The following is a 24,161-nucleotide window of genomic DNA, read 5'->3' on the forward strand; positions in this document are numbered from 1 at the left end:
CCTCCTTCTACCTGTCATTCATAACCAACATTTGAAGATGGTTTGGCAGCGTCAGGTGGCAGAGAGGTCCCAACGTTCTCCACCGACATTTCTGGCTTCACACACAATGGAAATGTACTGATGAGCTGTGGGAGCACTGATGAGCACTGACTCTTGGCACCTTTTATACTAGTGACTACTAGGGGCATTAGGAGTAGTGTCGGTGAGGAAGGGCCTTTCTCTTTATTTCCCCTCTTGTCTCCCTTCTGATCTGGCTTTCTATGATTGGTAGATCGATATTCTCAGGACCTATCCCTATGTCTTTTTTTGCTTACAGACAGCTCTTGAGTCTCTCTGATGCAGATTCCATTAGCTGTGTGTGCAGCTTCATTCTCAGATTATCTCTCCTCCCCATCCACCCCCATACTCTGAAGACAGAAAGTTCAGGCACACGGGACTTTCTATGCAAGTGTGTAACTTCCCCATTAAAGCTTATTTGCTTTGGATCTGAAACAACTGTCTCAAGCTACTCCTTAATGTGCTCAGCTTTTACTGCTCACACCGGCTCTGCTATAATTGGGATTAGCTATACTCCTCTCCTCCAACACTGCTTGCACCTTAATTAGGCAAATTAGGAGAAAGAGCCTGCAGAGTTTTACATATGGTGCTGGGTGGAGGCAATGGAAAGAAAGCAGGAAAAAGATGGACAAGGATCCTGGATAACCACATATTGTTAGAAATTCAAATGTGTCCTGTATTATGGATGGGCTTAAAGGTAGGTCTGTGCTGTGGGTAGCTGTCAGAGTAGAGCCAGAAACCAGAGGGCAAACAAAAAAAGCCACCTGGGACGAGGAGACCCAAGCAAAATCTTCACCCAAACAGGAAGCATTTTCTAACACTTCCTGCATGAGAGGAACCAATAGCCAGCCTGGTTGGGGAGGGCCAGTAAGCGCCTACAACTACTTTGCTGCACAGGGTTACCATTTTTGTTATGATGGCTTTCCCACACCGTTTGTATGAATGCAATTAAAATACTGCTTGCAGTCTAACATTGCATCATCATCATCATCATGATAAATTCTGCTGTGCAGAAAGTCTCTAAAGTCACATTTCTTTTATTTTTTTAAGTGATTTATTTTAAAAAGTGATGTGCTCCCCCATTATCCCAAGCTCCAGCAGAGAGAGCAAGACGGGTATACATACATACCTGTGTCAAGGACACAGGCCCTGCATCTCTGGCGGAGCCTGGCGGGCAGCCAAGCAGCTTGGAGCATGATACAGAAACAAACTGCCCTTTCCTCCCCTGATGAGGCTGCGAGAATGCAATTCTGCTTGACAGCTGAAGGTCAAAAGGAGAACATAGCTGAGCCATAGAATCTTGTGCTCGGTTTCCGCCCTCCCACCCCCACCACAGGATTCGAAGGGTTTGGAGCCGGTTACAAGATATCCTTATTGTATCACATGTGTATCCTCACCCTCTCTCCAACAAGTTCAGGCTGGAAAACATGGGGCTATGCCATGTCATTCATACAACAACCCTGCAAGGGAGGTTGGGCTGACCCTCCAAAGGCCATCCAAGTGTACTTCTTAGATAAGTGGATTTTGAGTCCCTTTCAGTAGCGGCTCGTGAATGTGCCGCTGGTGGGGGGCGGTGGGAGGCATCTTTAAGGGGAAAGAAAGCCGCTGCTTACCTCCGCAGCGTGCCTCCCAGCAGCCCCTGTAGCGGGAAATCGCTGCCACCACTCACCTGGCTGCTGGCGGGGGCTCGGCTCCGTTGACGCCAGGTGAGTGGCAGCGGCGATTTCCCGCCGCAGGGGCTGCTGGGAGGCACGCTGCGGAGGTAAGCAGTGGCTTTCTTTCCCCTTAAAGATGCCTCCCCCCAGCGGTGCGTTCACGAGCCGCTACTGGTCCCTTTGGCCCAAGTTCAACATTCAGTCCAATTCACCAGATCACACTTTATGGTCATCCTTATCAGTGGATAAGTGCCACTGCACTTATACCAGTGCACTGCATATGGGCCCATCTCAAAAGCAACTAAATCTCACAGTGCTGTCGTTCTGTCTCTCCATTCAGTTGTATCTTTTGCAGTTGTTAACTGCTGTGGACTTAAACATGCATCAACCACCTATTGGCTAGTGCCTGGGACATCACTAATGACACAACTTCATCTCATGCCTGCACTATTTTATGTCATTTTTAAAGGGGCTGCATCATCGTGAGTCTAGTGTAGTAGTTAAGAGATGGAGTGATTAATATGAAAGCCCCTAGTTTGACCATGAGCTCACTAGATGGCCTTAGGCAAGCGATTAATCTCTTAGCCTTGACCCATGGGCACATGAATACTGCCCAACCTTGCAGGGTTATTGTGAGGATCATAGGAAGATAATGCAAGTGAAGCATTCTGAACACTCCAAGGCACTCTATAAATGTTCAGTATTTATTTGTTCAGCATTTACATCATGCTAAATGCTTTTCAGATATAAAAGTAAACACAGCCTTGCCTGCAGGCTTACGTTCTGGAAAAAAGAAAGAAAAGAAGCAAAACTAGACACAATAGGAAAGGGGAGGGGAGGAACAAAGAGGAGTCAGTCAAAGCAGCAATTCCTTGTAAGATGAAAGTGAGGAGGCTGTCTAGCTATTGGGGCAAGTGTGGGGGGAGGGAGTTCCAGTGGCTAGAAGCAGACAGAGACAAGAGGATCAGGCATTGCAAGGTATCTGAGTTAGCCTGAATCTCTTTGTAATGGCTTCGAGGCACCAGTTGCCATGCCCAGCAAGCTTAACAGGTTCAATGGACTCCAATCCCACACAGGTGCTAGTTCTTTGAGAGACCAAATACAGAAAAGCACACACATCACTCAAAGCACTCCTTGGTAAACCATGAATGAGGGTTGCTTTTTCCTAAGAGACTGATGTCATTTCGGAGGCCTCTGACAGGGAAATATGGACGGAACATCTGTCCAGAATTGCACACACTGAACTGTGCTTAAAAGAAAAAAACCTCTGCATTATGAAAAGCCAAATTTTGTGCCCCAGTTGCAAATCTGCACAGATGTCTTCTGTTTCTATGTGATACAGGGTGTGACAAGGATCTGCCTAGAACAGTGATCTTCACTGAGGTCGATCTCACAACCGGCCCTACCTGAGTAGGAGAGGCAGAGGCGCACTTACCCCTGGACTTTGGGGCCAAAGTCCAGGGCCTCCACTGCCCCTGCCCCCACCAAATCCACTTTAGTCTGTCCTGGGCAGTGTGGTCACCCAGCGGAGCATGGACGGTGCTTAATGTGTGGGGGGAGGGGGCCTCCAAAGGTCCAGGCTCCAAAATCACCTAGGTGCTCCTCCGAGGAGAGGGCAAACCCAGGTAGGGCTGGTCATGAGAAGCCCCAGGATTGCTCCCGATCCCACTGCTCCTCTCTTGGATAGCCCTGATCCACCACCCAGGCTTAAAGTGAGATAGGCGGACACGTGTGTGTGTCTCCTACCTCACTTACTGGTTGTCTGGAGTTTCCATGCAGCTGGCAGCTCTCCCAGTCTGCCCGCAGCCATCTTGGTCATAGAGCTGGGCCGGGTGGGGGTGGGGGGAGGAATGGCCAGGAAGCATGGCGATTTCACAGTGCTGCTCGTGTGGTGCATTGTGGTATACCTGAGATCCCGAGCTGCCTTCCCCCCACCTGATCACCACTGGGCTCGCCACCATGCCACTCATGTGGACGCAGAGCCCTCATGGGGGGTCTGGTCACCTGGGGGAAGGCAGGTAGGTTCCTGCCATCCGCCCCCTCCAGCCCAGCCTCTTTTGGTCATGTGAATGACCTCACTTTTTTTCAAGCAGGGGGTCATGTGAATGACCTCACTTTTTTTCAAGCAGAAAAAACAAAAACAAAAACAAAAAAACCCCACCCCCTTCAGGGGGCGAGCCATTTCCCACTGTGCCAACCTCTGCACAGGACTCTACTTTTCTGGGGCAGTGCGGGTGGAGCGGTGGGAAAGGACTACACTTCCCAACAGGCAGTGCACACCTTCCAGGATGGGGCAGGGGCTTAGAGGCCTCCTTTCCCCTGAAAAGAGCCCACCCCCTCCAGTGCTGGGCAAAACGCAGCACTGCATACGGCAGGGGTCGTGGTCTCTGCATGGCAGCAGTGGCACTGCTCAGAATATTCCGCTGAAGCTGACGCTTCACACGGGCCCAATCCACAACTGGTCAGGGAGTTGCAGGAGGGCTGTCAGGAGCTGTCAGTGGCTCTTGGGCCTTACAGCGAAGAACAATGGCCTAGAGCCTAGAAGCCACTAGACTAGAAGATCCTCGTTCGCCCTCCCTTCAACAGCCACTGCATACATCTTTCCCAGCCTCTCTTCACAGCCTTGAGGGACAGAAATTTGCATTTTGCTTGAAGCTGACATCTCTCAGATGATGAATGTATGAAGCACTGAGTCCCACTTCTCACACTTGGGCAGCTCAGTCGCAGAATCCTCGCAGCCTTGAGTAGACCTTGACAATGGGCAAAAGAACCCCTTCCAAGCAAGGTCTGGGGTCCACGCAAGCAGAACGCTCACCACGATACACTTCAGCCTCAGTACTCTTTCGCCAGGTCCTCCGCACCCAGATTCTGCAGTCTCTGATGAGCACATTCAGCTTGAAGGCGGGCTTCTGGTTCAGGATCCCAGCAGTCCTCTAGGAGTTCCTGTAGGTGGGCAGAGACCTACGGGAAAGCTCAGAGATGGGAGAACAGCTGTCAGGAGCAGATAAATACAGGACAGGAGAGACACCATTCCTGGAGTGGTTACTAGGACCAATGCACACAGCCAGAAGACTGGCCTTGAGTAAGCTTGTCAACAGCCACTTGATTGGTTGCCTGTTGCAAGCCAGCCTATGTGACACCAGTCTTCACATCCCTGTCTTGGCTTCCCGTCCCTTTGTGTCCAGCTCAAATGCTTATTCTTCCCAGCAAAGCTGTCTATGGGCTTGTCCTTCCTTATCTTTCTGTGTGTTCCTTATTCCCTGATATATCCCTAGGCTTGCCACCTGAAGAGCTCGAAAAGAAGGAACATAATGTAAGACCTTAATAAAATGACAGGCTCATGACCAGCAATAGGGTAGGACAAGTGTCCTACCCATGTTTGGGAGCTGTGTGTGCTCCCGTTTTGTGATCGTGTGCTTGTAAAAAGCAAGGTAGGAGGTGGGGAAGTGATGTCTTAATGGCTCTGAAGCATCTTGAACAGGTGAAGCCATAAAAGGCCAGGTAAGACCCAAAGATCCTCCACTTGATGGGAGGGGCTGATGTGTGACTCAACCATCCTCCTTCCCAGGGGCGGCCCTTTCATGAGGCAAGGTGAGGCAGTCACCTCAGGCAGCAGATTTTGGAGCACTAGCAGGACAGCAAGATGCGCCCTAGTGCAGTGGATGTGTGTGTGTCCCCATAGCTGCCAGACGCTGCACCTGCACCCTGACCCCTGCCACTGGGCACATGCTGCCACCTGGCATGCTACCCTGTGCCAGCCATGCCCTTTCCCCTGATGCAGGAGGCATTGCCAGCTCTGGGCACAGACATGTGGACCATAAAGCTGGCAAATGCCCATCAGGGAGAGGGGGAAAAGCACCTAGCTGGGCTGTCGAAGAAAGCGTTTGCCAGCTGGACAGGCCACATGTCCACGCCCAGCATTGGCAATATCCCCTGCATTGGCATTCTGGCACAGGTGGAAGGGGCATGGCTGGTGCAGGATATTTACTTGATTGTGGCACATGTGGCGGGAGCGGGTTGTGATGCTAAACCTCACGTCCCATCCCAGGGCTACCACCAGCCTTCCATTGCCTCTGCTTGAACTCCCTTCCCCAGTCCCCAAAGCATGTGTGTGGTGTCCCCTCTCTTTCCCCCTTTAGATCCCTTCTTAAACTCACCTTGTCCATGAAGTCTTCGCCTTAACCCACATGCTCAACTGTAACCAAGCCTAAATATGTATAACTGCATTTGCTCCCATCCATTCATTGTTATCCTTCCTTCTCTCCTCCCTTCTCCTTCCTTTCCTATTTCCCCCTTTGTCAACATTCAATGGCAAACTCCTTTGCAGAGTTTCATAGGAAAACTAATGTCCTTTGTTTTACTTATAAAACTATCAGGCAGCATGTACATGGAGAAAGCTCCAAAAACAATGTAGAAAGTTGTGGTCATTAGCTAGCTGGCCTGCTCTTTCGTTAGCAGATTTCAGCAAATGATTCTGCAGGTCAACTTGATGGTTCTTAAGTGATGTCTTAATGGCTCTGAAGCATCTTCAACAGGTGAAGCCATAAAGGGCCAGGTAAGACCCATAGATCCTCCACTGGATGGGAGGGGCTGATGTGTGACTAAACCATCCTCCTTCCCAGGGGTGAAGGAGGCTGGCCTTTCATGAGGCAAGGTGAGGCAGTCACCTCAGGCGGCAGATTTTTGGAGCGCCAGCAGGACAGCAGGATGCTCCTTGCAGACACCATCAAAGCAGCTCTTTGGGACCCACCTGACTCATGCATGTTGCAAAGCTTGTAAGAAGAGAGAAGAGGCAGTGTTCCCTTCCACCTGTCCCCTGTACCACTTTACAGCTCTGAAAGGCTAGCTTTGAAAGGGGCCTGGCCCCCACCTGGCTCATGGGATGGCAGCATTTGGTACCTCGCCTCAGGCAGGCCCCACAATACTTAGGGTCGCTACGGCTTCCCTGTCCCCAAGGGGCGTCTGGACCATCAGAGTAAGGAAGCAGCAATTGCAGGTTAGATGTTAGAGAGAGAGAGACAGACAGACAGGATCTTTGGAGGCTGGAATGCAGAAGCTAGGAGGAAAGCTGAAGAAGGTAAGGCTGCAAGGCTTGCTCTCTGGGAATTGATGCAATCTGCCGCTGATTTGTGTGGGCGTGCTCTGCTACTCCAGCTCCATCTAATGCTCAAACTGTGTATTTGTAAACCAACCCAATATCTCAAAGACACCATAAGCCTCCAGTGATCTCTCCTCCAAGGAAAACTAGAACCCCAGTCGTGCTGCACCCCTGCAGCTTCTCACCACTTGGAGAAGTGGGGCTGGGGGCACAGAATAACCACCACCTCTGGGCAACTCACAAGAATAGTTCTTCTAAACCAGCTTCCCCCTCCTGCCCCCACCTTCTTCTTCAGGCTGTCAGTATTACACAGTGACTGGCAAAGGTCGGTGTTCATCTTTTAGTGAGTGAATAACCTCTATGGGCTGGTTGCAACATTGCTTTAATTTATGAGAAATGACACATTTGTTTTGGTGTTTGTTTACAGTGTTTCTATCCCACCCTCTCCTACAGCCTGAGGCAGCTTAAAGGAGGAATCCCTCCTTAACCAGGGACACTAAGTATGGAGGCAAACCGTGACATCCCAGCCACAGTTTCCCAACTGAATGGTGGACATCGACCCTGTAGATTGTGTGGGAATAGAGCTATATATGATGGCTGTCAATAACACTGAAATGAGATTCTGCAGAATTTCAGCAAAACTTCAGTATGAACATTTATTTCTTATTTTTTGGCATTTATACACCACTTTTCACGCAAACCTCCCAAAGAAGTTTACATTTTACAAAGAGGCTATTCTCACGATAGGGGGAAACCGGGCTAAAGAAGCCCGGCGGGTGAGCCTGGTGGCTTTCTGGCGGCTAGCCCACCAAAGCAGCCCTCCTCTTAGCCCAGGTTAGCGGAACGAGTGCTCTGCTAACCCGGGTTTTCTGCTCGTGTGCCACCATGGCGCAGCTCCGCACCATAGCGACACATGAGGAGACCCCCACTCGACACGAGGAGACCCCAAGCAGCCTCCCAGGTTCAGCAGTCTCTCCGGTTCAGCAGTCTCTCCAGGATGCCCTGCGCGCTTGCGCGGGGCATCCTGCATCTTCCGGGGACGGTCCCCGCGGCCCCTGATCCCCACCGCCCCTGTCGGCTCCATCACGGAGCCGGCAGTCATGAGGGCAGCTGATCCGGCCACCCAGCTACGAGCGGCTGCTCGTCTGTGGAGAGAGCAGGCTAAACCCACTCTCCCCACAGAACCCCCTCCGGCACTTCACACCAATTATGTGAAGTGCCTCAACACGTTGTTCTAGTGAGGACTAATCTGCCTACTTTCCTTTCACTATCCCTACAACTGGATGAAATGTGGTCCAAATCGGTTAGGCAATTCACAAGTTAGCCCACTTGCGCCTCAAACGTTCATGCTTCCACCATTGGGGGGATGACATCATCACAAATTATGCATTTGAGGTGTCCCTTCAACTGTACCAAATTTGGTCCAAACCAGTTCCTGTTTGCACCTCAAACATTTAAGTGTCCTCCAACTTGTATGAGGGTGGATGATATTATTAAAAACTAAGCCATTGAGCCATCCCTACACCTGTAGTAAATTTGGTTCAAATTGGTTAGGTGGTTCACAAGTTAGCCCAGTTGCACCTCAAATGTTCACATGTCCACCATATTGAATTGTGGTGGATGGCATCAGCCCAAACCACACCATCAAGGTCTCCCTCTGTTTCACTCACGACAACTGTACAAATTTTGGTTCTAATTGGTTAGGTGGTCCACAAGTTAGCCCTCCTGCACCTCAAATGTCCACGTGTCCGCCATCTTGGATCAGGGTAGATGACAACATCACAAACTACCCCATTGAGGCAACCCTATGTGTCCCAACTACTGTACCAATTTTGGTTCAAATTGGTTAGGTGCTTCACAAGTTAGCCCTCTCACACCTCAAACGTTTATGCCCACCATTTTAAATGGGGATGGAGGACATCATTTCAAACTACATCACTATGTGATGACATTACTTTGTGATGGCATCATCACATAGGCATCCCTGTGTGTCCCTACAGCTGTAGCAAATTTGGTTCAAATAGGTTAGGCGGTTCAGGAGTTAGCCCACTTGCACCTCAAACGTTTATGCATCCGTCATCTTGAATTACCGTGGATAACATCATCACAAACTACACCGTTGAGGTGTCCCTATGTTTTCCTACAACTGTACCCAATTTGGTTCATATTGGCCCAAGCATCATGAAGTTGATAAGGGATACACACACACACACACACACACACACACACACACACACACACACACGGACACTCATATACGGAACGATGGGTGATCTTATAAGCCTACTGGCCAAAAATGAATAAAATACCATGTTTACATAATTTGGATTAAGCAGTTGTGTTTTGGCTCCAGAACTGAAATTTTGCTTAATTGGTTCTTGTCTCCTGTTATTCGCTTATTTCCCAATTGGTTAATTAACACAAGCAATAAGGAGTAATAATGAGTAACATTCGAACTAAAATAGACAATTACTACATGCTATCACATGTTGGCAATGAGGTACATTCCTGAAAGCTAGGGAAATCACTGGTTAAAAAGATTCCTTGCTAAATATCAACTGTCTATTATACCAACATCAAAAAAGAAAGTTTCTCTTAAGTTTTAGATAACTAACAGTTATCCTACAGGCCATATTTGAATGGCAAAGCTGCATCTGTCATGCAAAACATGGAAAAACCACTCTCATCCCAAAGAAGGATCAGGCCCATTGACCAATGAGAACAATTCATCAGTGACAACTCCCAGAGTTCCCAAACATGGCCTTTGTGGCTGGGGATTCTGGGAGTTGTAGTCCAACAACATCTGGGGGCCCAAGGTTAAGAAAGTTATCTAAAACTTAAGAGAAAGTTCCCTTTGTGACATCTAGATGTGTTTCTGGACTAAACCAGAAGTTATATATGCAGGTGCATTGAACAGTCCTCCAATTCTGTTTAAAAACATGAAACACAGCTGCCCCCACCATTCTGCTCAAACTCACTGCTTTTCGTTGAAAAAAAAAATGTAGAGAAGCTGTTCCACCCACTTACTGCATGATGAGGTGGTTCCCTTGAGCAGCCCAACCCAGGCTAGGACAGCCCAGGGCTGTGATGCTCAGGTGGAGCAGCGGGAAGAGCGGCTCCTGATCCCGGCGCTTCTGCCCCCGCTAACCCAACCTCATTACCTGGGCCTTAACCAGGGTCGGAGGGTGCAAGTGCGCCTTCCACCCCAGGACCAAGGTTGTGTGTGTGCCCGACTCAGGAGGGAATTCCCCAATGCACTGAGCTCATTGTGTGGGGCATCGCGAGGTCTCCAGAGGCCGGACATCCCGCCCCCGGCCTCCCTGCTGTCACACTGCCCTGTCGCAGCAGCGCTCTTCTGTGAGCACAGCGTGGCGAGCCGGGTTGCAGCCCGGATCGTGTGGGGGAAGGCAGGAGCAGTCCGGTCCCCACTCCCCGCCCCCAACCCGGCTCCAAGAAAATAGGTTGTGTGCAAACTAGACTCAGTGTCTAGTTTGGCTCCCATTCAGTCACACTTGGGTTTTTTTTAACTGAGTGACATCTGAGTGTTTTTGTAGGAACGATGTGTATTTCCTCTCGTAGCATGTATGGCTGTGGTGTTTTTGCCTTAATGATGTGAACTAGGAGAATTGGGAAATGATGCAATTGATTAATCAGACAGTTGGATGAAAATCCAATTAGACAAAGATTTCAAAATCTTTAATTAGACCTTTTCATTGGCAGATGAACTGCCTCTGTTCTCTTCGGTGTATACCTCTCCTGGACCCTGTCTTACCTGCCCAATCCTTCTCCAAACGGGTGGAATGACTGGTCTCCCCCTTTCCTCAACAGCCAGCCTCCTCAACGCACAGTAAGTAGGGTTGCTGCCCAGTTCCATTTCATAGGCCAGCTGGAACCCAGGGGTGCTGTTGTCTGAATGGGAAGAAATCAGAAAGGTTGGAGAAAGGCAATAACACACACACACTCATGACAGTGCTCCATATTATAAGACTTGTTTATACTTTACAGCGCCCACTTGAAGGCCACTGAATATCACCTTACAGAACGGCTGTAATGTCTGAAAGCTGCTTTTGATGCGTTCCACCTGGTGTAGGTCTCCAGACCAGCTCCACGTAGTCCTCATGTGTTCGGCTACTGAAGGACTACAGGTATTGAGCTCAAAACACAAGCTTTCAGAGGCATTACAGCTGCTATAGTGTCACCAAGTGGAAGCCATTTGGGCCTTCATAAGGGGCCCGCAATGTTATAAAGCGGCCCATAGTCTATCACCCTCTAGTGGCAGAGGGACAAAGGAAAAATGAATGTTTTGACTGATTTTTTAAAAAAATTCCATTTTATTTTATTCCATGTTGTGTGTTTATATTTTGATATTAAAAGCAATTAAAAAAGAAAGAAAGAAGCTTGACAAATAGAAAGAGGGAGGATTAAGGAACCTTTAGCAAGCTGGGAGTGGGAGAAAGAGCTATGGTTAGTCTCCATGATACCCAGAAATGTACTCCCACCCCAGGGGGCCTACAACACGTTCCAACTGGTTTTCTATCGGCAGCAGGACATGTGCCTGAACTGCCACCAGGTGGCAGTACAACCCATGCCAACACTACCACCACTTCAAGAACAGCAGTATGTACTTGGCAGGAACATCTAGCACTGAACAATAGCATTGAACATTAGAGATGGAAATTCATTCCCCCGCCAGAAGGTGGGAGCATTTACAAACCACTAACATCACCCCTGCCACACACATCTTAGGCTAACCCACACTATCCAGGTCATAGTGTGCCAAAATAGAGAGCAAGCCCACCATATAACGAAACCGGCAGTACAGATAATCAGTGCCAGCCCAAGATCCGAGGCATGGCATCAAACAGCACTCATGCGCACACTTACATGCACAAACTCACCTGTGCTGCCTCCTCCTCTTTTGCAGTGTTAATAGACACCACTATGCAACACACACCTCCTCCTCCACCTCCTTCCTCATTTGCTGCTGATCTAATAACGGGAAGGGGGAAGAAGGGGAAGAGGACTGAGGAAAGTGCATCAGAGTCTTGGAGACGCTCTAATGGCCTTTCCTCTTTTCCTCTTCCATTATTATCCCTTCTCAGTATTAGCCTGGTGGCAATCAGAGGAGGAGGCAGTGGCGGCAAAGAGCAGGTGCAGGAGGTCAGCAGGAGAGGAGTGGCTCTGCCAAGCAGTGGCACAGCCACCGCTCAGGAAAGAGCTGCTCCTCTCCTCCCAACCTCCTCTAGTGAACCTCCACTTGGCGAAGAGCTGCTTGGATGGCAGGGTGCAGCCGAGGGAGTCCAATGAGGTGATGGTGGGGAATCTGGCTCTCTTCTCTGGCCCCAGTAATTGTCCACTGGAGGTGATGACTTCACCTTGCCTGGAAGGGCTGCTCCTGCAAATGCCTATGCAGGTAAGGTGCACAAATCCACTTTCTGCTGTGGGAGGCAATGCTTTAGGAGTTTGATCATTTCACAGGCCCTTTGGGAGGAAGGGCATTTGTTTGGACTAAACCGGCATGTTCTCCCATATGGTATACATTTGCTAGTAATCACTTATTGACATTTGTATCCTTCCTTCCTTCCATGATGAAACCTAAGGCAGAATATATGGGCTTTCAAGTTGGTCACCCCTCCCATCACTGACCAGACCTAGACCTGCTTAGCTTCAGCCAGGTGCCTTTAGACTACGCCCTATGGCCAGTCATGCATTGAAGCAAGAGGACAGGGAGGGTAAGTGACAGGATCAAGGAGAGGACGGGCCAGAAGAATTCATGGCTGCAACTCCTTCTGATCCTCCCTATCGGTCCACGTGATCAATGTATGGAATTAGTGGCATGAATTGTAGTGATGACTGCCAGCATACATCCTTGTAAAAGAAGGTCCTAAAAAAAAGCCAAATGCAATCTTAGGCTGCATTAACAGATGCCTAGAGACAAGGTGAGAAGTCATCATGCCGCTCTGTCCTGCACTGGTCAGGTCTCATTTGGAATAATACTGTGTCCTGTTCTGGACTCTGCATTTTAAGGAGGACTTTGATACACTGGAACAAGTTCAGAGGAAATCAAGGAGGACAGTGAGGGGTCTGGAAGCCAAGTTCTAGAAGGGACAATGGAAGGAACTGGATTTGTTTAGAGGGGAGAAGGAAAGACTACGGGGAAATATGAGAGCTGGCTTCAAATATCTGAAGGGCTGTCCCACAGGAGGAGGAATGGACTTGTTCTCTGTTGCTCCCCCAAACAGGATTATGATAAGGAAGCAGATTCAGGCTAGACATTAGGAGCAATTTCCTAACAGTGAGGGCTGTTTGTCAGTGGAACAGCCTGCCTCATGCAGCGGTGCACTCTCCTTCTGTAGAAGTTTGCAAATAGAAGCTGGACAGCAGCCATCTGTTCCCTGCCCCGAGCAAGGTTTGGACTAGAAGACTGCCAAGGCCTCTTCTAAAATTCCACAATTAAGGTTGGAGACATTGATGGAGGATAGGTCTGTCAATGGCTACTCGTCAAGATCTGCTATATTACGGTTTGGCACTTACGTACTTTCTTAGTGTGTGACTTGTACAAATCTGATGTGCTACAGAAGAGCAAAGCTCTTCCCAAGAGAAAAGAGCAGACTGTCTGCCTCAGGCTACTGTGGCTATCATTTAGGGGCATTGTTTGGTCTCCCTGTGTTGCTCCTCCAGGTGGCAGGAAAAAGAGCTGAACAAAGCACAGTCCCTGTTGGAAGGAGGGTAATACAATGAATGATATCTAGTAAAAGACATTCATAGGCAGTTGTGTTTACTCCAGAGAGAGAGAGAGAGAGAGAGAGAGAGAGAGAGAGAGAGAGAGAGGGAGAGAGAGAGAGAGAGAATATATGAATATCTCTTCAAGGGAAACTGGAATTTTGCAAACTGTGTCCTTATGCAAATTGAGTTAATCTCCATAATTTATATGATCCTGAATAATTTATTGTGCAGTGTTCACTATTTTGCATAAGGGCACTAGACACCCCTTGCCCGCAACATTTTATTCAACCACCCCCTGACTTCTAGTATTTCAACCAGTATTGCCCACATACTTTCAAGCACAGCTTTGCAGGCATGATGGCTAGAAACTTGGATTTGTTTTTAATGAAAGCTGAGGTACTCAGGAAGCTCAGGATCTATGGCCGCCAGTACCATATGATGACTTCCTTTGCTTGTGCTCCCACCGATTTGTGGCATGCACATAGCCCTGGCCATAGAAAGATCTAGAGGAACATATGGCATGAACTGGGAATGCCGCAAGAGTAATGAGATATGAAAGGCCCCCACACCCCTGCCAAAGAAAGACACTCGAAAAGTATGTGCATTGTCATAATGGCTATGTTTGTGGGTGCATGCAGAGACATATACTATGAATGGGTTAGCCCCTCCTCCTGCCAGCACTTGAGATCTGGGGCTTCCTGTTTCAGTTTCTCTTCCTCATTAACAAGGTCTCTGAGTGGCAGCAGAGTGCAGGAGAGCTTCCAAGGCACCTCTTAGGGTTCCGCACCCAAACAGACTATTGGGAGGGGGTATTAAGGCTCTCTAAGAGAAACGGCTCCTGTCTCACACTGCTTGGGTAAAACCATTGGAGTGAAACTGGTATTACCCCCTAAAAACTGGGCAGAGAAGCATCTTTCCAAGGGGTGATCTTATTATATTTAGCAGCGGGACAGCAATTGTCTCTATTCAGCCCAGCACAATCTCTTTTCAGGGGCTACTGCTGAAGTCTCCCTTGCATTTATTTTCAGATTGCAAGTCCCTTCGGGACAGAAAACCATCTTATTCCTTTTTCTATGTAAACCGCTTTGAAAACTTTTGGGGTAATTTTGTCTATACATTATTTTAACAACAAAAACAAGAGAGAGCCAGCGTGGGGTAGCGGTTAAAGTTCTGGACTAAGACTAGGGAGCCCTGAGTTCGAATCCCCATTCAGCCATGAAACTCACTGGGTGACTCTGGGCCAGTCAATTATCTCTCAGTCTAACATAAGCAGCCCTGCTGGATGAGGCTCAAGGCCCATCTAGTCCAGCATCCTGTTGCACACAGTGGCCCACCAGATGCCTCTGGGGAGCCCACAAGCAAGAGGTGAGGGCATGCCATCTATCTCTTGCTGTTGCTCCCCTGCAACAGGTATTGAGAGGCATCTTGCCTCTGAGGCTGGAGATGGCCCACAGCCACCAGACTAGTAGCCATGGATAGACCTGTCCATCATGAATCTGTCCAAGCCCCTTTTAAAGCCATCCGAGCTACCTCACAGGGTTGTTGTGATGATAAATATAATCATGCATACTGCTCTGGGTTCCTAGGAGGAAGAGCGGGATACAAATATACAAACAAATAAATAAATACACGAGAATATATCCTTGTGTCTCGGGCATGTTTGAAATGAACTATAATTCATGCCTTGTCCCTCACTGAGAGACAGCAAAAACCAAGACGAATGGGGTGCTGATTTGCGGGTTGTCTGGATGAGCAGTGAACATGCCTGCCTCTCCCCCATCCCTTGCTGGGAAGAGCTCACCTGGGAAGAGTGCAGAGCATCTCATCAGGGTCTCCCACAGCACCAGGGCCAGGGAGTAGACGTCTGCCTGCTTCAGGGCTGAGCCCAAATCCTGCAGATTCAGGCTCTCATCCAGGATTTCAGGGGCAGTGTAGCGTGGGGCTCCAGCCTAGAAAGAAGGTGGGCAAATTCCTGTCACTCCAAAGGTTCCTGCTCAGGGTAAGGGGTGATGAATGTCCCGATGATGCTCAACGGGTGGCCCTCCCTCCACCACCACCAGCATCGCTGAGTCCTGCAGCTCCAGCCCACTCCAGCCCTCCGTGGCAGGGATACCTTACGGATGCTGCCTTCTGTGGGGCCCTCTCTCCACCACTCATGGCGCCTGGGCAAAGCCATGGCCAGGCCAAAGTCGCTGATGACGCAGGTCCTGTCCTCCTGCACCAGCACATTCTGGCTGCTTAAGTCTCGGTGCACCACACCCGGTTTGTGTAGACCTGGCACCAAAGAGAAGAGCAGCAGCAGCATGGGTCATGGTAACCCCCCCGCCACACACACACACACACCACACCCCTCCATAACCCTCTTAAAATAACGAGCCATGTGTGGACAGAAAAGAGAGGGCCCACAGCTCAGTGACAGGGCATCTGCTTTGCCTATGTCAGGTCTCAGGTCCAATCCATCCCTTTGGCCTCTCTAGTTCAAGGTTCTGGGATGCTGAGTTGGGAGGAGACCTCTCCCTGAAATCCCGAGTGGGCTGCTGCCAGTCAGCCTGGAAGGTATTGGGCTAGACTCCCAGGGGGGAGGGACTTCCAGAGGACAGGGGCCACCAGCAAGAAGGCCTTCCCCTTGTCACCATCCAATGTGCCTCAGAGGAAAGGGAGGTAGGGCCGCCCTACCGTCATTGACATGCATGTCCCATTTACTTGCGTGTGCCTTAGCAGAGGTATTGCTAGGTACGTAAAAGATTTGGGGCCTGGGCCCACAGCCCCTCTTCTGATAATCAAACTCAATTCTACCCCCCCAGAAATAATTGCCTCTGTTGTTTTTCCTAAATCTCTAATATGATTAGAATAATGCAGCCCCTATGAAGGTGGAAGTTGCAGAGAGCCAGGTGAGGCTAGGAGCTCCCTCTCGTGCTCTGGGCAGGTGCCTCCACTGCTGCGCTTCCTTTCTGGAAGAGGCCATGCAGGAGGGAGCTGGCAGAGGCCCTGAGCAATTCAGGGCATGTATGTGTGTGGTGGTGGAGTGGCTGCCCCATCAGGGCTCTGAGTACTTCACTGGGGGCCCATGCCCCATGGGCCATACCCTAATAATTCCCCTGTCTGAGAGACAAGATGCATCCTCCCATCTCCTCCCAGAAATCCAGCATTCCGAGACTCTGGAGAAAGAACCATTCCTGACTCCACAACGAGAGCTTCCCGGAAGTTGCCCCACTGCATGGCACTTTGCATGCTACAAAATGCAAATGTATACATCGGAGGAATTTGGAAACTGACCACACCCCAGCAGCCCACCCAGTCCCATGAGGGCAGCTGCCCTCGGAGACTGCAGATCGGAGGAGCTCAAAGCCTTGGTCCAGCTGGGAGGATGGATGGAGGGGGGAAGCATCATAGGAACATAGGAAGCTGCCATATACTGAGTCAGACCATTGGTCTATCTAGCTCAGTACTGTCTTCACAGACTGGCAGCGGCTTCTCCAAGGTTGCAGGCAGGAATCTCTCTCAGCCCTATCTTGGAGAAGCTGCCAGGGAGGGAACTTGGAACCTTCTACTCTTCCCAGAGCGGCTCCATCCCCCAAAGGGGAATATCTGACTGTGCTCACACTTCTAGTGTCCCATTCAGATGCAACCAGGGCAGAGCCTGCTTAGCTAGGGGGACAAGTCATGCTTGCTCCCACAAGACCAGCTCTCCTCTCATCCTCCGTCCCACCCACGACCGCCTACCTTCTTTCCACTGCTCCTCGTGCAAAAAAGCAAGGCCCCTGGCAAGGGACACTCCAAGCCGGATGGTGACGTCCCAGGAGCAAGTGTGCTGGGTGAGGAAATGCCGCAGGGAGCCCTGCAAAGACCCAATGCAGCAAACTCAGCTGAGGCCACAAGCACCCCAAATAGGGCTGGGTGACGTGTGTGGGCTCATCTCTAGACAAACGCAATGCCAAGCAACAGATGGCAGGGCTGAATGGGCCACGCCAAGACTGACGCCACAGGCAGGACTTCTGCAGAGCCCTGTGGCACCTCCAATGCCATGCCGGCCAGAAGAGCCAGTCCACACTCTTCAGGGGATGAGGCTGTGGGGCTCAGTGGACTAGGGCATCTGCTTTGCAGGCAAGAGGTGAGGTCTCAGGTTCATTCCCTGTATTAATCAATCAATCAGTCATTACATTTATAATGTCCCAGGTTCATTCCCTGTATTTATTTATTCATGTATGTATGTAAGTAAGTATGACATTTATAAACCACCCCATCCAAAGGCTCTGGGCAGTGTACAACAAGTTTAAAAAGACATACAAACACACCCCATTTATAACACAGTGTTCAAAACAAGATTGAAACCATTCAAAACCATTTAAAACCAATTAAAATACTTTAAAAAATCATGTAAAACCTTGGAAGGCCAGGCTTTTGGATTCTAAGTGCACCTAGATGGACACCAAAGCACTACACAGCAGCGCACAGCCGATCACCAGGATCAGGCCATGATTCTTGGGGAGAGAATAAAGGTGTTCCCAGTAATATCCCTGGTTTTCGCATCTATGAAATGTAAGTGTTGGAGAGGATGCAAACGTTAATCTACTAGTTCAAATGCACAGACACCTGTCAGGGCCATGCAGACTCTGCAACTCTCAAAAATCCCCTGCCCATCCCTGTGGGAGTATCAGAACTTTCGTCAGAGATGGCCCACCCATTTCCAAATTTGTCTCATGATCTTAAGTGCTAGAAACTGCCTTTAAAAAAAAAAAAAGGCAAACTAAGAATTCAATGAGGATGAATTTTGTGCCTGGGGATTCCAAATTTCTCATCTGCATGGCTAAATTCTAGACACAAAACTAAGATGGCCCTGAGAATGTTGTTGCCCTTGTAATTAGACATATGTGTATGTTGCTACCTGCAGACAAATGTTTGCTTGTAGTCACAGGTATGGGTTGCCACATGTACACACGGCCCCTTGTGGACACCCCAAAGCATTTCATCAATCCCCATACTTGGCACTCACCAGTGGGCACAGCGTCAGCACCAGGAGGCCACCCTGTTCCTCATTGGGCCCTCCACACCCAGCAGCCACGAGCCGTATCACGTTGTCGTGGCTCATTAGGGGGAGGCTGTGCACGGCCCACTCGGACGCAAACTGCCGGTAGCAAGAAGGGGCAAAGGCCTTGATGGCCACAGGCTGCTGGTGGAATGTTCCCTGCCACAGTTTGGAGTCCTGCCCATCATGGAGAACCTGTTAGGGAAAGAAGAAGGAAAAAGAATGAGGAGGATACAGGTTAGAACAGGCTTCCTAACTCGAAGCAGGGTCCTGGCGGGATTCCATCATTCCCTGACTTTACCATGCAAAGTGCCGAAAGTTGTTAAGAGAGCCGTTTTTACACAGAGTGCACATTCCGTTTCCGTCCCATGTGACATGCGTGTTACCAGCGGATTTTAAGCAAGGTCTGGTTTAAGCCTCATGTCTGAGAACGTTGCTTCTGTGAGTGAGCTACTAGCAAATGTTGGGTGAGCAGGCTTCAGGATCCTGATAAAACTTCCTTCCTTCCAAGGTTCTATCCCCTGTGGCTATGAAAGTAGGGTTGAAGGCATGCATGGAATGGATTGTAAAGCCATAGAAGTCAGAGGTGAAACAAACTGTAGGACACATCCGCCTCTAGGAACAAGGTTTGCCAGATTTTCAGCTAGCTCCTGTAGCTGTGCCTATTAAGAGGACGTGAGCAGCATGGAGAGAAGCTTTCTGAAACGCTGCTGAGCGTTTCAGAGTAAACGGCTCAAGAAGCACAGCTTCAGGCACTGCTTGAAAGTTTGGGCATCTTCACACATGCGGGAGAGAATATTTCTGGTTTACAAATAGATCAGATTCCTTCCCTTTCTACAGTTCTTATTTTCTTCCTGAACTTTCTTGCAGTTTTATTATCCTTTGGAGCCCTCCTCTATTCACACAATATATATTATGCTTGTAGAATGAGTGTATAGTGCCCACAGGGACAGATCTGTATACATACGTTACCCTTGGAAGTGTGTTTCTTATCTGTACCATGCATTTGAGGGGCCTCTACTCAGGCTCTACCAGCGTGGTGTAGTGGTTAGAGTGCTGGACTAGGACCGGGGAGACCCGAGTTCAAATCCCCATTCAGCCATGAGACTAGCTGGGTGACTGGGCCAGTCACTTCTCTCTCAGCCTAACCTACTTCACAGGGTTGTTGTGAGGAGAAACTCAAGTATGTAGTACACCGCTCTGGGCTCCTTGGAGCGAGAGCGGGATATAAATGTAATAAACAAACAAACAAACAAATAAAATGAACAGAGGTATAGCCATTCAAACAAACACGTGTATGAGTGTACGGACACTTGTACATTTGTGCAACATAACGTCGGAAAGGTGCATGAGTAATCTTCATTTTGTAATCGGAAGTGGCTACTGCCCTACCCCTTTTTCCTGCTGGTGGAGAACCTGCCACCTGCACTAATAAGATCCATTGGCATTCACAAACAACCACAACTGTAGGTCCTTATTTCTGTCCGCTCTGAGTCCCCCTCCCTGCTCTGTGGAGGCTGCACGGCTGGCCACCACACGGCTCACATATCCCAGGCTTCCTGTTCTGCAGTCATCATGCAGAGATGCAAAATCTGAGGGTGCTTTTGCACACGGAGCATTTGATCCTCTCATCCACTATTTATATATCAACATCTGATTGTGAGCAGAAGAGGGAGCTGAGGAGAGCGGCAATGAGTAATGTAAAAGAACATTCTGACCACTGTCAGTTTTGCATTTGCATTATAAAGCAATTTAAAAATAACCACTTTAAGCCTCAAAGCCTTAATGGAGTTCTTGCTTCGGTTAGGTTTCTAAAGAAAAGGTGAAGTCTACCCCCCCTGTATTCTACCAAAGAAAACGACAGGACTCTGTGGGCGCCAGGAGTCGAAATCGACTTGAGGCCACACCTTACCTTTACCTGGGTGTCTCAGGAGGCTCATTTGCATAACAAATGCCTCCCCTTTGCTTTATTTTCCTGATTAAGAACCTCAGTAGTGCCCAAGAGGCTCAGAGGTGATTAAAGCCTCTTGTGATAAACGGCTCTCACAGCCTCATCATTGCATAATGAAGCCTACGATTTGTGAGGAGGAAGCTGCCCATTGAATTGTGCCTTGCCACTGTTTCTCTTGAAGTTCTGTTAGCTTCACATCAGGAGGACTCACAGCCAGGTACTGTCAGGAGAAAGTTTAAGGAGAAGTTGGCAGAAATACAGTGAGATCCGCAGAGCTCTTTTGGGTGGCTTTATACAGTACAGAAATTGCCTGTAGACATCAACAACTAGTCTTGCATAAGAGACTGCAAATTTAGTTGATCTTTTAAATGGTTGCCACAGTTTGGTTTTGAGCCAAATTCACTCTCCATGTGGATACTTCCAAGATAGACAGCAGACAGTTGCCCCCTTTGGTCTGTGACACATGTACCTACAGCACCATTACACCTCCAATCATTCAACAGGGGATACTCTGATGGGTGAGCAGAGAGAGGGGCTGAGGGAAGCCACAACAGGGTTGGGCCAGAGCGGAAAGGGAAGGGAAAGCCTGCCAGGAACTTCACTCGACACTCCAATCGCGGCAGAAGGAGGTGGTGGCAGTGGCAGGGTGGGCTTCCCTTCAGCCTGCAGGCTGGAGATCCCAAATTTGAAAGCTCCCTCGTGGAAAAAACCTCCCTGATCTTATAAACAACGATGATTGAGAAATATCCCAGCCGAGTTTGCTTCCTGTTGTGCAACTTTTCTACATGCCAGACGTTGTTCACACAGGGCAAGCATTGCTGTTCTGCATCATCCATCTACAGTGGTACACAACCCATTCTACCCATCACAAATCAGTAGCGCTCCATTAAGAACATCGGTAAAGGCAAAGCGTGGCGTCAAGTCGACGGTGGCTTCAAACTATAAGAACAGTATCTAATTAACCTCGGAGAAGCCCCTGCCAGTCTGTGTAGACAACACTGAGCTAGACAGACTGACTCAGATGGTCTGTGCCAGTAGAAGGCAGCTTCCTGTGTTCCTCGGTTCCTAACTCTGGAGGTGGAGGTTCCTGTTCCAAAAGGGGCGGGCAGTCTAAGATGAAACACAAGACGGACACCATCACCAACCACTGGAGGGATGCGGTGCTGGGACTGAATAGGGAAAGTTGTTGCTCTCCCCCCGCTGCTGATTATAAGAAAGCCATCGTTATGATTGGAAAGTGCCTCTCTGCCCAGTTAGCGGGCGAGGGGTGTGTGTGATGCCTGCTCCGCATACTTGGATGGGCTGGGAAAGAGCCGCCCACTGCCCGTCAGTGCAGACCATACTTGGTTAGGTGGATCAAAGGTCTGACTCCGTATAAGGCAGCTTCCTATGTTCTTAACCACTTTAAGTGGAGCAGCAGGGAAATGCTTGACTAACAAGCAAGAGGTTGCTGGTTGGAATCCCCGCTGGTGTGTTTCCCAGACGATGGGAAACACCTATATCGGGCAGCAGCGATATAGGAAGATGCTGAAAGGCATCATCTCCTACTGCGTGGGAGGAGGCAATGGATAATCCCTCCTGTATTCTACCAAAGACAACCACAGGGCTCTGTGGATGCCGAGACACCGACCCAAGGGCACAATTATTTACTTATTATTTACCAATTATTTACTTTTAACAATTTGGTGATTTTTAATAGTTTTAATGTTGTTTTAAGTTTGAAATGGTTGTAACCCTAACCCCTGCTAACTAAGCAAAGAGGCATCTTTCAAAGTGGTGATTCTCTTTATATTAAGCAGGGGAAGAGCAACAGGCCCTATCCAACCCCAGCACAGCATCCCTCCAGTGGCTGTTGCTGATATCTGCCTTATGTTTCTTTTTAGACTGTGAGCCCTTTGGGGACAGGGAGCCATCTTCCTGATGTATTATTTATTTTTCTATGTAAACCACTTGGAGAACATTGGTTGACAAGCGGCATATAAATATTGTAGTAGTAGTAGTAGTAGTAGTAGTAGTAGTAGTAGTAGTAGTAATGTCTTAATCTTTTTACTTGTTGTTTTTATTATTTTGTTGTAAACCGCCCTTGCATTTTGGGCACTATACAAATATGTTAAACAAATAAGGCTGCAGGCAGGAGTTTCTCTCAGCCCTGTCTTGTAGTCCAGCAACATTTGGGGTCACAAGTTTAAGAACCCCTGGCCTACATTTTCTCTCTGACAAGGAACCCCTGTCTGACCCATACAGCTCTTGGCTGAAGACCAGAAATGGAAAGGGAAGTTAAGGCAGACCCTGGGGACTGTCAGCGGGACCACCCCAGCCCTCCCTACTAGGACCCATCTGATACCTGAAGGAACTGGAGGCCAGGAGGCTTTTGCCTGGGCACTTTCCTCTTGCCATTCCCCTCTGGGTCTGTGGTGACCTTGGTGAGCTCTCCAGGTTCCTCTGTGCTCAGGAGTGGTGCAAGGACTTTCCACAGCCTTAGAACTAAAAAGACAGAACAAGAGCTTTTCCCCTGCTCACATAGATTCCAAAGTAATCCAAGTTGTGGATCCTGCAGAAGTTTATGCAAAGGTTCATCTCTCTGTATCATTTGTTTTGCTTCTTTTGGTCATGGGGAGGAGCAAAGAGCAATGCAGGGTCATGAAACCCCACCTGCTGTTCCCTAGAAATCCTGCTCAATCTCCCCACATCCAAATTTCTGAGCTCATCATGCATCAGCTTCTTTTCAAATATGAAGGGTTAGAGACTTGCTTTCTTTTTGAAATGAAAGTAACTAATCTTTAGTTCTGCACCACCCAATATGAGTTTATATGCTCACAGTAGGAGGGAATATGCACACACCTGTCCTTTGGTTTTGTGACCAGTGCAATGAACACCGTTCCCACTAAGAACCTCTTCCACTGTGCAGGTGGGGCCCATGTTTGTGTGTGCTGAGTGAGTGCATTTGCTCCTAGAAAAGAAAAGTGACATATCTGTGTGCATGGGAGTGTGCTGTGTGATAAAATGTAAATGCACAATTGCTTCATAGAATCATGGCCACACTCTTGGGAACACAGTGTGAGAGAACCAGTCTCTGAGAACTTCTAGGTCAGGATTAGCCAACCGGAGGCTCTCCAGCTCTTGTTGGACTCCAGCTCCCATCATTCCCAGCTACAATTCAATGTATGCAGTTTTATTTTATGCCATTTATTGCAGCTGGGAAGCCTGATTGGCCACCGCTGACCTAGAGAATGGCAACCTAGGAACTTGCCTCTATACATGTGAATGTGTTGGTGGGTTTCCCACTCCAGCACAAAATGTGCCACGGCTGTTCTCTCATCTGGATTGTCCTGAGCTGAAAGGGTGTGCTGTATTCTATCTAGTACCTTTTATGTTTTGAGAGTTTAGAAGTTTGTCCCAGTAGGGGTCCTGTAGAGTGTTTGGCGGGGTGGAACCAGAAAGGAAAACAGAAGGAAAGGAGGAGGAGAAAATGGAGTTGTTTCTGAATAAACTCTTAGTTAAATCTATATAGCAAGGTTTCTTAACCTTGGGCCCCCAAATGTTTTTGGACTACAACTCCCATCATCCTCAGTCACAAAGGCCATGTCTGGGGATGATGGGAGTTGTAGTTCAAAAACATCTGGGGGCCCAAGGTTAAGAAACCCTGCT

At 48.9% G+C, this 24,161-nt stretch overlaps 1 protein-coding gene across 3 annotated transcripts in view; it reads right to left on the minus strand.

Moving 5' to 3' along the window:
- Nucleotides 1–2,395: 2,395 nt before the first annotated feature.
- The window catches only part of AMHR2 (anti-Mullerian hormone receptor type 2), a 33,012-nt gene continuing 11,246 nt past the window's right edge, over nucleotides 2,396–24,161 (minus strand). For 2 of the 3 annotated variants that reach the window (XM_053302637.1, XM_053302638.1), the window contains 7 exons: nucleotides 22,858–22,997; nucleotides 18,530–18,757; nucleotides 17,260–17,374; nucleotides 15,650–15,810; nucleotides 15,338–15,485; nucleotides 10,583–10,719; nucleotides 2,396–4,673 (listed from right to left, as the gene is read on the minus strand). In XM_053302637.1, coding sequence (XP_053158612.1) covers nucleotides 4,545–4,673; nucleotides 10,583–10,719; nucleotides 15,338–15,485; nucleotides 15,650–15,810; nucleotides 17,260–17,374; nucleotides 18,530–18,757; nucleotides 22,858–22,997 — 1,058 coding nt within the window. In that variant the 3' untranslated portion in view covers nucleotides 2,396–4,544. Of the gene's footprint in view, nucleotides 4,685–10,582; nucleotides 10,720–15,337; nucleotides 15,486–15,649; nucleotides 15,811–17,259; nucleotides 17,375–18,529; nucleotides 18,758–22,857; nucleotides 22,998–24,161 lie in introns of all 3 variants that reach the window. The other variant, XM_053302639.1, reaches the window with a different exon arrangement.

This window comes from Hemicordylus capensis, chromosome 2 (assembly GCF_027244095.1).
Source record: "Hemicordylus capensis ecotype Gifberg chromosome 2, rHemCap1.1.pri, whole genome shotgun sequence".
Taxonomy (NCBI): Eukaryota; Metazoa; Chordata; class Lepidosauria; order Squamata; family Cordylidae; genus Hemicordylus; species Hemicordylus capensis.